This window comes from Pogoniulus pusillus, chromosome 37 (assembly GCF_015220805.1).
Source record: "Pogoniulus pusillus isolate bPogPus1 chromosome 37, bPogPus1.pri, whole genome shotgun sequence".
In the NCBI taxonomy this organism is placed as follows: Eukaryota; Metazoa; Chordata; class Aves; order Piciformes; family Lybiidae; genus Pogoniulus; species Pogoniulus pusillus.
The window spans coordinates 9,046,701-9,061,835 of record NC_087300.1 but is presented as its reverse complement, the minus strand read 5'-3'; the positions used below and the strand labels follow the sequence as shown (position 1 = coordinate 9,061,835).

General features: G+C 62.4%; 1 protein-coding gene across 4 annotated transcripts in view; it reads right to left on the bottom strand.

The window, feature by feature from the left end:
- The window catches only part of SCMH1 (Scm polycomb group protein homolog 1), an 85,201-nt gene that overhangs the window by 31,034 nt on the left and 39,032 nt on the right, over positions 1–15,135 (bottom strand). For all 4 annotated transcript variants that reach the window (XM_064172512.1, XM_064172511.1, XM_064172514.1 and 1 more), the window contains 2 exons: positions 14,726–14,814; positions 12,157–12,400 (listed from right to left, as the gene is read on the bottom strand). In XM_064172512.1, the coding sequence (XP_064028582.1) occupies positions 12,157–12,400; positions 14,726–14,814 (333 nt within the window). The remainder of the gene's footprint in view (positions 1–12,156; positions 12,401–14,725; positions 14,815–15,135) is intronic.

The following is a 15,135-nucleotide window of genomic DNA, read 5'->3' as shown; positions in this document are numbered from 1 at the left end:
AGACCTGCCCTGGCACAGCTTCAGGCTGTGTCCCCTTCTTCTGGCCCTGCCTGCCTGGCAGCAGAGCCCAACCCCACCTGGCTACAGCCTCCCTGCAGGCAGCTGCAGGCAGCAATGAGCTCTGCCCTGAGCCTCCTCTGCTGCAGGCTGCACCCCCCCAGCTCCCTCAGCCTCTCCTCACAGGGCTGTGCTCCAGGCCCCTCCCCAGCCTTGCTGCCCTTCTCCAAACACCTTCCAGCACCTCAGCATCTCTCTGCAATGGAGGAGCCCAGAACTGGACACAGCACTCCAGGGGTGGCCTGAGCAGTGCTGAGCACAGGGGTGGGCACAAGAACCTCCCTTGTCCTGCTGCCCACACTGCTCCTGAGCCAGCCCAGGATGCCATTGGCTCTGCTGCCCACCTAGGCACTGCTGCCTCCTCTGCAGCTCCTCTCTGCCAGCACCCCCAGGGCCCTCTCTGCCTGGCTGCTCTCAGCCACTCTGTCCCCAGCCTGTAGCTGCTTGGGGTTGTTGTGGCCAAAGTGCAGAACCCTGCACTTGGCCTTGTTCAATCTCATCCCATTGGCCTGTGCCCACTCATCCAGCCTGGCCAGGTCCCTCTGCAGAAGGTGCTGTGATGCCCAGCACAGCAAGCTCAGGGGCACAGGGCACAAGGGACTCATTCAGCACAGTGCCCTGGGTCAGCACAGCTCCATTCTGCTGATGGCCAAAGAGAGCTGAGTGGCAGCCTCACGACCAGAGCCAGGGACACTGACAGCCTGGGCAGAGCCCCAAGCTGCTGTCCTCAGCAAAAGCCATCTCCAGTCTCCTGCTGAGCACACACAGATGTATCCAGTCCCCAGAGCCAGCTCTTGGTTTCTCTCCCCCTAAGGAAGAAGCTAACTGCTGAGTGCCCACAGGGCAGCTCCACCACACCAGAGGGCCAGGGAGGGACCCTGCACAGGCTGCAGAGGTGGGACCAAGCCAACCTCAGGGAGCTCAGTGAGCCCAAGGGCAGGATCCTGCACCTGGCTTGGGGCAATCCCAAGCACAACACCAGGCTCAAGAGCAGCCTTCAGGAGAAGGCTTTGGGGGTGTCAGCTGGTGACAAACTCCCCAGGAGCCAGCAGTGAATCACACTGCTGTCAGGGCTGGGAAGGACCTCAAGGATCATCCAGTTCCAACCCCCTGTCATGGGCAGGGACACCTCAGCTTGCTCAGAGCCACATCCAGTCTGGCCTTTCACCTTCCTGCTGCTGACCACCAGCTCAGCACACCCCAGCTCTGCTGCTGACCACCAGTCCAGCACATCCCAGCTCTGCTGCTGACCACCAGCTCAGCACATCCCAGCCCTGCTGCTGACCACCAGCTCAGCACATCCCAGCCCTGCTGCTGACCACCAGCTCAGCACATCCCAGCTCTGCTGCTGACCACCATCTCAGCACACCCCAGCCCTGCTGCTGACCACCAGCTCAGCACATCCCAGCCCTGCTGCTGACCACCAGCTCAGCACATCCCAGCCCTGCTGCTGACCACCAGCTCAGCACATCCCAGCTCTGCTGCTGACCACCATCTCAGCACACCCCAGCCCTGCTGCTGACCACCAGTCCAGCACATCCCAGCCCTGCTGCTGACCACCAGCTCAGCACACCCCAGCCCTGCTGCTGACCACCAGTCCAGCACATCCCAGCCCTGCTGCTGACCACCAGTCCAGCACATCCCAGCCCTGCTGCTGACCACCAGCTCAGCACACCCCAGCTCTGCTGCTGACCACCAGCTCAGCACATCCCAGCCCTGCTGCTGACCACCAGCTCAGCACACCCCAGCTCTGCTGCTGACCACCAGCTCAGCACACCCCAGCTCTGCTGCTGACCACCAGCTCAGCACATCCCAGCTCTGCTGCTGACCACCATCTCAGCACACCCCAGCCCTGCTGCTGACCACCAGTCCAGCACATCCCAGCCCTGCTGCTGACCACCAGCTCAGCACACCCCAGCCCTGCTGCTGACCACCAGTCCAGCACATCCCAGCCCTGCTGCTGACCACCAGCTCAGCACATCCCAGCCCTGCTGCTGACCACCAGTCCAGCACATCCCAGCCCTGCTGCTGACCACCAGCTCAGCACATCCCAGCCCTGCTGCTGACCACCAGCTCAGCACATCCCAGCTCTGCTGCTGACCACCAGCTCAGCACACCCCAGCTCTGCTGCTGACCACCAGTCCAGCACATCCCAGCCCTGCTGCTGACCACCAGCTCAGCACACCCCAGCCCTGCTGCTGACCACCAGTCCAGCACATCCCAGCCCTGCTGCTGACCACCAGCTCAGCACACCCCAGCTCTGCTGCTGACCACCAGTCCAGCACATCCCAGCTCTGCTGCTGACCACCAGTCCAGCACATCCCAGCCCTGCTGCTGACCACCAGTCCAGCACATCCCAGCCCTGCTGCTGACCACCAGCTCAGCACACCCCAGCTCTGCTGCTGACCACCAGCTCAGCACATCCCAGCCCTGCTGCTGACCACCAGTCCAGCACATCCCAGCTCTGCTGCTGACCACCAGCTCAGTACACCCCAGCCCTGCTGCTGGGGTGTAAGGGACACACTTGGCTTATGCCTGCCCAGTGCAAGGCCTCTGCTTCTCCTGAGTCAGGGAGAGGTGAGCCTGTGGCTTTGCCTAAGGTTTGGCTGCCATCCTGACTGGCTGCTCTGTGTCCAAGGGGCAACTGATCTCAGCCCACACTGATCAAAGGAGACAGGCAGGTGAGCAACCTGCTTTGGCTTCCCTGCTTAGCTTCCTGCTTTGCTTCCCTGCTTTTGCTTCCCTGCTTTGGCTTCCCTGATTAGCTTCCTGCTTTGCTTCCCTGCTTTGCTTCTCTGCTTTGCTTCCCTGCTTTGCTTCCCTGCTTTGCTCCCTGCTTTGCTCCCTGCTTTGGCTTCCCTGCTTTGCTCCCTGCTTTGCTTCCCTGCTTTGCTCCCTGCTTTTCTCCCTGCTTTGCTCCCTGCTTTGCCTCCCTGCTTTGCTTCCCTGCTTTTCTCCCTGCTTTGCTTCCCTGCTTTTCTCCCTGCTTTGCTCCCTGCTTTGCCTCCCTGCTTTGCTTCCCTGCTTTTCTCCCTGCTTTGCTTCCCTGTTTTGCTTCCCTGCTTTGCTCCCTGCTTTGCTCCCTGCTTTGCTTCCCTGCTTTGGCTTCCCTGCTTTGCTCCCTGCTTTGCTCCCTGCTTTGCTTCCCTGCTTTGGCTTCCCTGCTTTGGCTTCCCTGCTTTGCTCCCTGCTTTGCTTCCCTGCTTTGCTCCCTGCTTTGCTTCCCTGCTTTGCCTCCCTGCTTTTCTCCCTGCTTTGCTTCCCTGTTTTGCTCCCCTGCTTTGCTTTCCTACTTTGCTCACTGCTCTGATTCCCTGCTTTGCTTCCCTGCTTTGCTCCCTGCTTAGGCTTCCCTGCTTTTCTCCCTGCTTTGCTCCCTGCTTTGTTCCCTGCTTCGGCTTCCCTGCTTTGCTTCCCTGCTCTGCGCCTGCTCTCTCTGCTGTGCCCAGCCCTGCTGCTACTGCACACTGCCTTATTGCTGCCTGCTAAACTCCACTGCTGCCAGTTACCAGCAGCAGACCCTGGATGCCTGTGTGGCCAGCTGACACCGTGCTGAGACTGCACCACATCTGCCTCTGCACCTGCAGGTCCTGCCTAGACTCCCTGGACACATACACAGATGGTCCAGAAGGAGCCAAGAGACAAGGCCAGAGCCTGTCTGCATCCTGTCTCCAGGAGCAAGGAAGATTCAAGCCTCAATGTCCAACAAGGCAGAGTCCCCTGGAAGCATTTGGGCAGTCTGGGCTGTGGCCAGCCCCCATGAGGGTAATAATCATAACCTGTGAGTAAATCACAGTATCACAGCATCACAGCATCACCAAGGTTGGAAGAGACCTCATACATCATCTAGTCAAACCAGCTCAAGGCCAGACCATGGCACCAAGTGCCACATCCAGTCCTGCCTTGAACAGCTCCAGGGATGGTGACTCCACCACCTCCCCGGGCAGCCCATTCCATCAGCCAATGCTCAGTGCCTCTTTGTAATTCTCCCCTGCCCTCTGCCATGGAGCAGAAGGAGCTCCCTGGGCCCAGCTGCTGTGCAAGCAGCACAGTGGCTGCAGGCAGCACTGGGCGCAGGAGCAGCCTGTGCCAGTTCAGGTGATGCTTCTGCATTTGCTGGTCACTGCCAGGCCTGGGTATCACCCACAGGATGCTTCCACGGCCAACTCAGAGCCAGAATATGATTAAAGTGAGTGTGGGGGTGGCAGAGCTCTGAGCAGCAACACCAATGAACAATATCCATGCTGGAAAATGCCATCTCACATCAATTAATCCCCCCCCGACAAGGGCAGGCTCCACAGGAGCTCTCCCAACCCAGCTGGGCCAGGGGCCTCTGTGCCAGCTGTACTGGTGCCAAGGCAGTGACTCCACTCCTCCAGATACCAGTGCCAGAGCTGCCCCAAGCTGTGCCTGCCCAGCCTGAATGCTTTCACTGCTGCCCTCTCCCACACCAGCACCACACCACCCTCTACAGCATCCAGGAGGGTGGAAGAGGGTACCCAGCCCAGCAGGAGCAGCAGAGGAACTCAGCACCACTCAGAGGAACAGATCAGGGTTGGCACAAGAACTTTCTGAGTAATACAGATCTGAGGGCTACAGAAGGCACAGCCCAGAGAAGGGTTGGCACAAGGACCTGCTGAGGGCTGCAGGAGGCACAGCCCAGAGGAGGGCTGGCACAAGGACCTGCTGAGGGCTACAGAAGGCACAGCCCAGAGAAGGGTTGGCACAAGGACCTGCTGAGGGCCGCAGGAGGCACAGCCCAGAGGAGGGGTGGCACAAGGACCTGCTGAGGGCTGCAGGAGGCACAGCCCAGAGGAGGGGTGGCACAAAGACCTGCTGAGGGCTGCAGGAGGCACAGCCCAGAGGAGGGGTGGCACAAGGACCTGCTGAGGGCTGCAGGAGGCACAGCCCAGAGGAGGGGTGGCACAAGGACCTGCTGAGGGCTGCAGGAGGCACAGCCCAGAGGAGGGCTGGCACAAGGACCTGCTGAGGGCTGCAGGAGGCACAGCCCAGAGGAGGGGTGGCACAAGGACCTGCTGAGGGCTGCAGGAGGCACAGCCCAGAGGAGGGCTGGCACAAGGACCTGCTGGGTTACAGATCTGAGGGCTGCACTCGTGGCCCTGGGCAGGTCTCAGCAGGCTGCAGTGTTCCTGCATCCTTGTTTCAGGGGCCAGCATCTTCCTGCCCCCCAGCAGTGATGCACCTGGAGCAGAGGAGGGTGGCTGAGGTGCATGTGGGGAAGGTCCTGGCGCAGGCATGGATCAGATCTGGATTCTCAGTCCCTGAGCTGCTTTTCAGGACCCCAGACTGTCCCTGCCACAGCAGCAGCACTGCTGGGGCCCTGCGGAGAGCCAGCAGCACTCAGCCCCCGGGAGCTCCTGCGGAGCCCTGACACTTGGAGAGGCAGATCACAGCTGGAGGCCCTGACCCTGCACAGGAGGCCCAGCAAAAGGCACTCCTCTGCCACGCAGAGCTGTGTGCCAGCAGGACCTGCAGCTGCTCTCTGCTGCCTGCACCTGGAGCTTGGAGGACATCCCAGATTCCTGCACCCACAGTCAGCACCTAAAGGCCTGATCCTGCTGGCTCAGTCCCTTTGCCCAGCCTGGGGCTCTCTACCTGGTGCAGACACTCTTCAGGCACCACCTGGGAGTGCAGAGCTCAGCTGGAAGCTCCTTACCTCTCCAGGTACCCGAGGAGCCCCCAGGTTGCTTCCTCTTCATCCCACAAACCATTCAGAGAGAAAAATAACTCCTGGATGCTCTTCCACCCTCTGTGTCCCTGAGAGCTGAACTCCAGCCTGTGATGGGGCTGTCACCTCCCAGCTTATCAGCAGCAGAGCCCAAGGCCAAGCTGCAGGAGGATTCCCCTCACCCCAGCTCCCTGCTGAGGGCAGGTGGCCAGGAAACTCCAACCACTAACCAGGCTCTGAGCTGCTGCTTTCTCCTCGGTGATTTCTATCAGGCTCCTACCTCCCTCTCCACTCTATTCTGCCCTGAGCCTCAGCAGCAGCAGCAGCTCCCCTGGCTGTGCATCTCTCTCGCTCTGCTTCTGCCCAGACACCACTGCAATGCCAATGCCAGTCTGGGCTGCATGAGTAGGTCGAGAGAGGTTCTCCTGCCCCTCTGCTCTGCCCTGATGAGGCCACAGCTGGAGTCCTGTGTCCAGTTCTGGGCCCCCAGGTCAAGAGGGACACAGAACTGCTGGAGAGAGTCCAGCACAGAGCCACAGAGGATGAAGGCAACGGAACAGCTCTGTTAGGAGGAGAGCCTGAGGGAGCTGGGGCTGGGAGCTGGGAGAGGTGACCTCAGCAATGATGATCAATGTGTGCAGGTGAGTGGCAGGAGGCCCAGCCAGGCTCTGCTGGGGGATGCCAGTGCCAGCACAAGGGGCAGTGCAAGCTGAGGCAGAGGAAGTGCCATGGGAACAGGAGGAGGAATTTTTCCCTGTGAGGCTGCCAGAGCCTAGCACAGGCTGCCCAGGGGGGCTGTGGAGTCTCCCTCTCTGCAGATACTCAACCCCCACCTGGATGTGTTGCTGTGTGCTCTGCTCTGGGTGCTCCTGCTCTGGCAGGGCTTGGGCTGGATGAGCTCTGGAGCTCCCTTCCAGCCCCTGACACTCTCTGGCTCTGACTCAAGTAACCAAGCCAGAACCCTCCTGCTTTGGGGTGATCCTCAGGATCCACCTCCTGCCTCCCCAGGGCAGCTTTCCAAAGCCTTGCTCCACTCACCTCACTGAAGAGCTTCGAGAGCTGGAGCTGCCCAGGGGCTGCCCCAGGGGAGGGAGGGTGCAGAAGGTAAACACAAATGGTTCTCCTGAAGCACTTCACTGGCTCAGGCTGCAGCTAACCTTGAGCAGCAGCTCCCATGGGGCTGGGCCTGGGAGCTGGGACAAGGCAGTGCTGGGACACAGCAGTGCTTCAGCTGCTGCTGGGCTGTGCCTGCTCAGGGGCCAGGACTCTGCTTCCCACCCCACCAGCGAGCATGCTGAGGGGACACAAGGTGCTGGGAGGGGCACTGCTGGCCTCAGCTGACCAAAGGGCCAGCCCAGAGCATCTGACCCTGCAGGAAGGAGGCTCTGGGCTGTGCCCAGGCCTGCTGGATCCTGCCTGTGCTGGGCAGCAGTGAGTTCCTGTCTGGCTTTGCCCTGAGCTGCAGCTGTGGCTTTGCTGTCTCACTGCCTGCACCTCCACCCAACAGCTTCCACATCTTTACCCTTCCCACTCTCTCCCCTCCATCCCACCGAGGAGGTTGAGGGGCAGCTGTGGGGGGTTCAGTTGCCCACGGGGCCAACCCCCAGCAGCTGGGTTTAACTCCCTCAGTCTCTGCTCTCCTCTCCCAGCTCCCATTTCTCTGCCTAACACCTCTGCAGTGCACAGACTCCTCTGCTCCTCAGCTGCCTCATGAGCTCACCTCAGCTGGAGGAACAGCAGCAATCTCCTGTCCTGCATCCAGCACCACCCAGCTCCCAGGGAGGGGATAGTCCCTGCCCTACCCAACACACCTGCAGGGCTTCTGCTGGGAAAACCCAGGAGCTGCCAGTGTGCACCCAGTGTGTGTTGGCACCAGGCCTGTGTGCTGCAACAGCTAGGGATGAGGAGGCAGCCACCATCCTCACCATCGTCCTCTCTTCTGGCCAAGTCCTGAAACTCCACCAGCAGGAAACCCAAAACCTCTGCAGGCAGTTTGGGCTCGATGCCCCAGGGGAGCTGAGTGAGGCTGGAAGATGTGGATGGGCTGGGACAGAGAAGCAGTCCTCAGTCAGCACCTCCAGGTGCCTGCCTGGCCCAGCCAGAGCAGACCTGCAACCAGCTCCCCCAGGCAGAGCCAAAGCAAGGCAGCATCAGCAGCTCTGGAGTGAAGCCAGGAGGGCAAGGGAGGTGCAGGAGCTGCCACCAGCACAGCCTGCCCCAGAGCAGGGCTCTGAGCTGCCATCCCCACTCCCTCTCACTGAAGTCCTCCTCACCCTGCACTCCTAAAAGCCCAGGAGGTGCCTTCGAGGGGCAAAGAGCCCTGTAGGAGGCATGGGAAGGCACAGGAGTCGTGCACACTACACGTGGGATGCCTGCCAGGAGACAACCCCAGGAGTGCCCCACTGGCATGGCTGGGAGCTGGAGGAAGCCTCCTGCACCCTCACAGCGATGCCCTTCCTTTGGGACAGCCACAGAGACACCACAGGCACCTCTCCTGGTGTGGGGCACAAGATGAGCTCTGCCAGGCCTCGCCCTGCTCTGCAAGCCCAGCAGAGCCACCCTGCCAGCCCTGCACTGGTGGCCCAGCAGAGCCACCCTGCCAGCCCTGCACTGGTGCAGAGGGCATCAGGACCCGCACAGGCCCCCTGGAGCTGCACTGCCCTGCAGGGGAGGCTGATTTGCACCCCCAGCACGGGGCTGTCCCTGCACATCCTGGCAGCGATGGGCTCAGCAGCCTGGCACCGAGCTGCTCCTGCTGCCTGCCTCACCTCCCCCTCCCTTCACTCGGTGCCCTCCTGGCAGCTGCCCCCAGCACGGCCGGCAGGGGCCCGGCGCCAGCAGCACCCAGCCCTGCTCCGCCGCTGCGAGGGGGAGTGGGAGTGGGAGTGGGAGTGGGAGGCCCTGCAGCTGCAGGGGATCTGCCGGGGAGAAGCCTCACACTCACCTGCCCCATGCTCCTCTGCCCCTCCACACTCCTCCACCCCCCCAACTCCTCCTCCACTCCACACTCCTCTGCTCTCCTACACTCCCCTGTCCCCCCACACTCCCCTGTCCCCCCACACTCCCCTGTCCCCCCACACTCCCCTGTCCCCCCACACTCCTCCGCCTCTGCGGGCAGCGAGCAGAGGGTGGGACCGCAGCCGGCGTCGCCAGCCCTAACCAGCCCTGGCCTCTTTGAAGTTCTGCTTCCCTTCATCATGAGCTCATCTCAGGAGGCCTCTTCCCTCCGGGCCCCAGGAAGCATCACTCTCCATGGAGTTAACTCTTCACAGGACTCCTCAGCTCCCCCAGGTGCCTCCCCCTGGGCAAGGCTCAGTGCAGGGTGTGACCCAGGCCTGGCCAGCACCCACCTCCTGCTGCCTCTAAGTAAGGGCAGTTCCCACCAGGAAAGGGAACCTGCCTGACTGCAGGTCCTGCGGGCTCCAGGCTGGCACACAGGGAGGCTTTACTGGAGCTGAAGGAAAGGAGATCCCTCCGTGGTGAAGCATCCTCCAAGCCTGCCAAGAGCAGCACTCGGGTCCTGGGAGGTCTGTGCTGAGCATTCCTCCACAGCAGGGCTGAGGAGTGAAGGAACAAGGCAGGAATTGAACCTCAGCCCAGGCAAGCTCCCAGCACTTCTCTGCCTTTGGCTGAGTCCCACGGAGTGGAAATCAGAAAGCCTGGGGCAGGAAGGGCTGGGGAGCCACAGGGAGGAAAGGGAAGCACCACAGGGACAAGGCTGATCCCAATCCAGGGCATTCCTCCATGGCTCCTGCACCCTCTGCCAGCCTCTGCCCCGGTGCTCGGCAAACCTGGCACAGGGAGGAACTGAGCCTGGGGCAAGGCCTGCCCCTGCCTGGGGGGCAGGTGAGGCTTTGGGGGTTCACTCTCTCTGTCCACAAGCAGGAGCTGCAGAGCTGGTGCAGATGGGAGCAGGGGAGCCTCTCACTGCTGCCTGCCAAGGTGGGAGGCAAATCCTTCCCACCATGGCTCCGAGCTACCATGCGGCCACCCCCTGGATGGGGCATGGCCTCTGGGTGCTCTGCTCTCTCCCAGCTTCAGCCCCTGGCACAGGGAGGCTGGAGGGGAGCAAAGCTGCCTGTGCTGGGTGCCAGAGCTCAGAGAGAGCTTCCACCCTCCTCCTGGAAGGTGACCTCCACCTTGTCCTGAAACCTTCCACCTCCAGTTTCCTGCCAGGAGAGCTCCCACCCAACTCAAACAGATCCTCAGCCACTCGTGCCCAACTCCATGGCACCACTGCAGATGTCAGCCACTGGCCTGGAGGTCCCCAGCAGCTCTGTGGAGGCAGTGGGCAGGACACAAAGCAAGAGCAGCAGTGAGGGAGAGGGCACATCAGGAACGCAAGGGAAGCAGCAGAGTGCCCCTTGCTGCCCAGCCCGAGGGGGGCACACAGGCTGTGCCCCACCCAAGGCAACCCCCCAGCAGCACAGGGACAGAACCAGCTCCCAGCCAGGGACAGCAGGAAAGCTGCAGCCTGATGGGCAGCTCAGGCTGAGCCTGGAGCCTCAGAACACTCTCAAGGGAGAAACACCTTTGCTAAGTAAGCCTTAGCTGCAGAGCTGCTCTGCTGCTGCTGCTGCCCTGGCAGGCAGCGAAAGCCTGGGCACAGCGACAGCTGCCCCGGGGCCAGCACAAGCACACAGGCACCTCTGAGCTCCCAGCAGCCGCAGCTCAGCGTCCTGCTGCCAGCAACAGGCAGGGCTGGAGGCGCAGGGCATGCACAGCCCAAGCAGCTCTGCTCTCCTCGGCCTCGCCTGGAGCTGCCAGCAGCGGCGAGGCTCGGCCAGAGCGCAGCAGAGCAGCCCCAGCCGGACACTGCCGGGCCCGGGGCACAGCAGCGCCGGGAGCCTGCTCCGAGGCACCAAAGCCTCCCGGGCAGCTCCTGCAGGGAGCTCAGCTCTGTTGCTCAGCACTGAGGTCCCCACTCTGCCCAGCTGGCTGCTGCTCAGCACCATGCTGAGGGCACCCACTCTGCCCAGCTGGCTGCTGCTCAGCACCATGCTGAGGTCCCCACTCTGCCCAGCTGGCTGCTGCTCAGCACCATGCTGAGGGCACCCACTCTGCCCAGCTGGCTGCTGCTCAGCACCGCGCTGAGGTCCCCACTCTGCCCAGCTGGCTGCTGCTCAGCACCATGCTGAGGGCACCCACTCTGCCCAGCTGGCTGCTGCTCAGCACCATGCTGAGGTCCCCACTCTGCCCAGCTGGCTGCTGCTCAGCACCATGCTGAGGGCACCCACTCTGCCCAGCTGGCTGCTGCTCAGCACCATGCTGAGGGCACCCACTCTGCCCAGCTGGCTGCTGCTCAGCACCATGCTGAGGTCCCCACTCTGCCCAGCTGGCTGCTGCTCAGCACCATGCTGAGGGCACCCACTCTGCCCAGCTGGCTGCTGCTCAGCACCGCGCTGAGGTCCCCACTCTGCCCAGCTGGCTGCTGCTCAGCACCATGCTGAGGGCACCCACTCTGCCCAGCTGGCTGCTGCTCAGCACCATGCTGAGGGCACCCACTCTGCCCAGCTGGCTGCTGCTCAGCACCATGCTGAGGTCCCCACTCTGCCCAGCTGGCTGCTGCTCAGCACCATGCTGAGGCCCTGACTCTGCCCAGCTGGCTGCTGCTCAGCACCATGCTGAGGCCCTGACTCTGCCCAGCTGGCTGCTGCTCAGCACCATGCTGAGGCCCTCACTCTGCCCAGCTGGCTGCTGCTCAGCACCATGCTGAGGGCACCCACTCTGCCCAGCTGGCTGCTGCTCAGCACCATGCTGAGGCCCTGACTCTGCCCAGCTGGCTGCTGCTCAGCACCATGCTGAGGCCCTCACTCTGCCCAGCTGGCTGCTGCTCAGCACCATGCTGAGGCCCTGACTCTGCCCAGCTGGCTGCTGCTCAGCACCATGCTGAGGCCCTCACTCTGCCCAGCTGGCTGCTGCTCAGCACCATGCTGAGGCCCTCACTCTGCCCAGCTGGCTGCTGCTCAGCACCATGCTGAGGCCCTGACTCTGCCCAGCTGGCTGCTGCTCAGCACCATGCTGAGGCCCTGACTCTGCCCAGCTGGCTGCTGCTCAGCACCATGCTGAGGTCCCCACTCTGCCCAGCTGGCTGCTGCTCAGCACCATGCTGAGGCCCTGACTCTGCCCAGCTGGCTGCTTCTCAGCACCATGCTGAGGTCCCCACTCTGCCCAGCTGGCTGCTGCTCAGCACCATGCTGAGGCCCTCACTCTGCCCAGCTGGCTGCTGCTCAGCACCCTGCAGCCCCACTGCAGGGAGCGCCCACAGCCGCAGCCTTGGCACGCAGGGGGCAGCAGCAGGGAGCCCAGCGAGGCCCCCAGCGGTGCTTGCTGCCAGCCTCGGCCCGTCCTGGTGCGCTCTGATTGCTGCGTGGAGAGGGAAGGAGCCCAGCGGCGCCCCAGGGCCTTACCTTTGGTCCCAGGGGGCTGCAGGTTATCTGCCGTCAGCGAGCACCAGCCTACGGGAAAGATGTCCCGGGAGTCATACCGGCACCAGTAATCGAAGGCACCTCTCCAGCCATCAAAGGTGATCAGCACCTCAGAGCCTCTCACCTCCCCAATGGTGGCCGGGCAGATGAAGTGAGGATTCTTCCTGTCCACTGCCTCCAGCTTCATACCTGTCTTGAAGAAGTTTTGGGATGGGGATGGTGGTTCCTGCAGGGAGGAGCAGAGAAAATGTGCTCAGAGGCTCCAGCAGCACCAAAGCCAGAAGAGGGCTGCTCCCTCCAGCACCAAACCCACCTCCACCAGCAGGTGAGAATCACAGAGTGGCTGGAAGGCAGCTCCAGAGCCCATCCAGCCCAACCCCTGCACTCAGCAGGGACATCCTCCACCAGAGCAGGTCCCCACAGCCCTCTCCAGCCTCACCTTGAGTACCTCCAGGCATGGAGCCTCAGCCACCTCCCTGGGCAGCTGCTGCAGTGCTCCAGCAGCCTCCTGGTGCAGAACTTGCTCCCAGTGGGCTGATGTGAGCCCCAGCCAGGAGTCTGCTGCACAACCACAGGTCCTTTGGGTAAGAGGCTGCACAGCTCAGTGCTGCCTGCTCTGCCAGCACCTGGCTGCAGCCCCAGCCCAGACACCGCCTGCCAGCCCTGCCACTGCACAGCAAGCCCTGGGGGAGGCTGCTCTGCAGCTCCCTCACCTCAGAGAGGCAAACCTGACCACCACAGCACCCTGCAGCAGCCCTCCCTGCCCAGAGAGCCACTGCCCGGCCTCGCCTGGGCCTTCCCTGCCCAACCACACCACACCAACCACACACCAACCACACACCAACCACACACCAACCACACCAACCACACCACACCAGCCACACACCAACCACACACCAACCACACCACACCAGCCACACACCAACCACACACCAACCACACCACACCAGCCACACACCAGCCACACACCAACCACACACCAACCACACACCAACCACACACCAACCACACCACACGAGCCACACACCAACCACACCACACCAGCCACACACCAACCACACACCAGCCACACACCAACCACACACCAACCACACACCAACCACACCAACCACACCACACCAGCCACACACCAACCACACACCAACCACACACCAACCACACACCAGCCACACACCAACCACACACCAACCACACCCCAACCACACCCCAGCCACACACCAACCACACACCAACCACACCCCAACCACACCCCAGCCACACACCAACCACACACCAACCACACACCAACCACACACCAGCCACACCCCAGCCACACCCCAACCACACACCAACCACACACCAACCACACCCCAACCACACACCAGCCACACCAACCACACACCAACCACACCCCAACCACACCCCAGCCACACACCAACCACACACCAACCACACACCAACCACACACCAACCACACCCCAGCCACACACCAACCACACCCCAACCACACACCAACCACACACCAACCACACACCAGCCACACCAACCACACCCCAACCACACCCCAACCACACCCCAGCCACACACCAACCACACCCCAGCCACACCCCAACCACACACCAACCACACCCCAACCACACCCCAACCACACACCAGCCACACCAACCACACCCCAACCACACACCAGCCACACACCAACCACACCCCAGCCACACCCCAGCCACACACCAACCACACCCCAGCCACATACCAGCCACACACCAACCACACCCCAGCCACACCAACCACACACCAACCACACACCAACCACACACCAACCACACCCCAGCCACACACCAGCCACACACCAGCCACACCAACCACACACCAACCACACACCAACCACACACCAACCACACACCAACCACACCCCAGCCACACACCAGCCACACACCAACCACACACCAACCACACACCAGCCACACCACACCAACCAGGCCAGAGCAGAGGCCTCCAGCCTGGCTTCTGCCCCTCTCTGGCTTCACCAGAGGTAGAGAAGAGCAGGCCCAAGACCTGAGCACTGCTGCACTCCTTGGGAGCTCTGCTTCTGGGCAGGTGCCACAGCAGTGCTGGCTGTGCCTGCCCCTGGGAGCAGCTGGAGCCCTAGGGGAGTTCCAAGGCCAAGTGCTGACAGGAAGCCCAAAGCTCTTTGTCCATAGACTCATATCCATGGGTTGGGTTGGAAGGGAGCTCAAAGCTCATCCAGCTCCAGCCCCCTGCCCTGGGCAGGGACACCTCCCACCAGCACACCTCGCTCAAGGCCTCATCCAGCCTGGCCTGGAACACCTCCAGGGAAGGGGCATCCACAGCCTCCCTGGGCATCCTGTGCCAGTGTCTCACCACCCTCACTGGTTGGCAGAGCTCTGGCTGCATCTGGCCCCTGCCGTGGCTTGGGTGCAGAGCCTGCCCTGCAGGAGTGGCAGCATGGCCAAGCTGAGCAAAGTGCATCTGCTCTGGGCTCAGGGGACCTGACAGGAGCTGCTACTGGTGCTGGGCAGGAGGGGGAGGTGGCAGCCACAGCCCAGGAACATACCTTGTGGAAAATCCTGACGGGAGCCATCTCTGCTCCGTTCAGAGTCTTCAGGAGGAACATGGGCCAGGAGGAGGCGTTCAGGCGGAAGCCTGCGGGAGGGAAGCAGAGGTGGAGGCTGCAGGCTGTGGGCTCACTGCAGAGCAGCACACACCTGCTCTGGGGGGCCCACACTACCCTCCCCCCCGGGCTGCAGTCAGCTCTGACCTTCTGCAGATGCTCTGAACACACAACTTGGGGTGGCTGAAAAGAAACATCTGGAATCAGAGAACGGTAGAGGCTGGAAGGGAGCTCTGCAGAGCACCCAGCCCAAGCCCCACCTGGGCAGGGCACACAGAGCACAGCCAGGGGGGGCTGGAAGGGCTCCAGAGCAGGAGGCTGCACAACCTCTCTGGGCAGCCTGATCCAGGCTC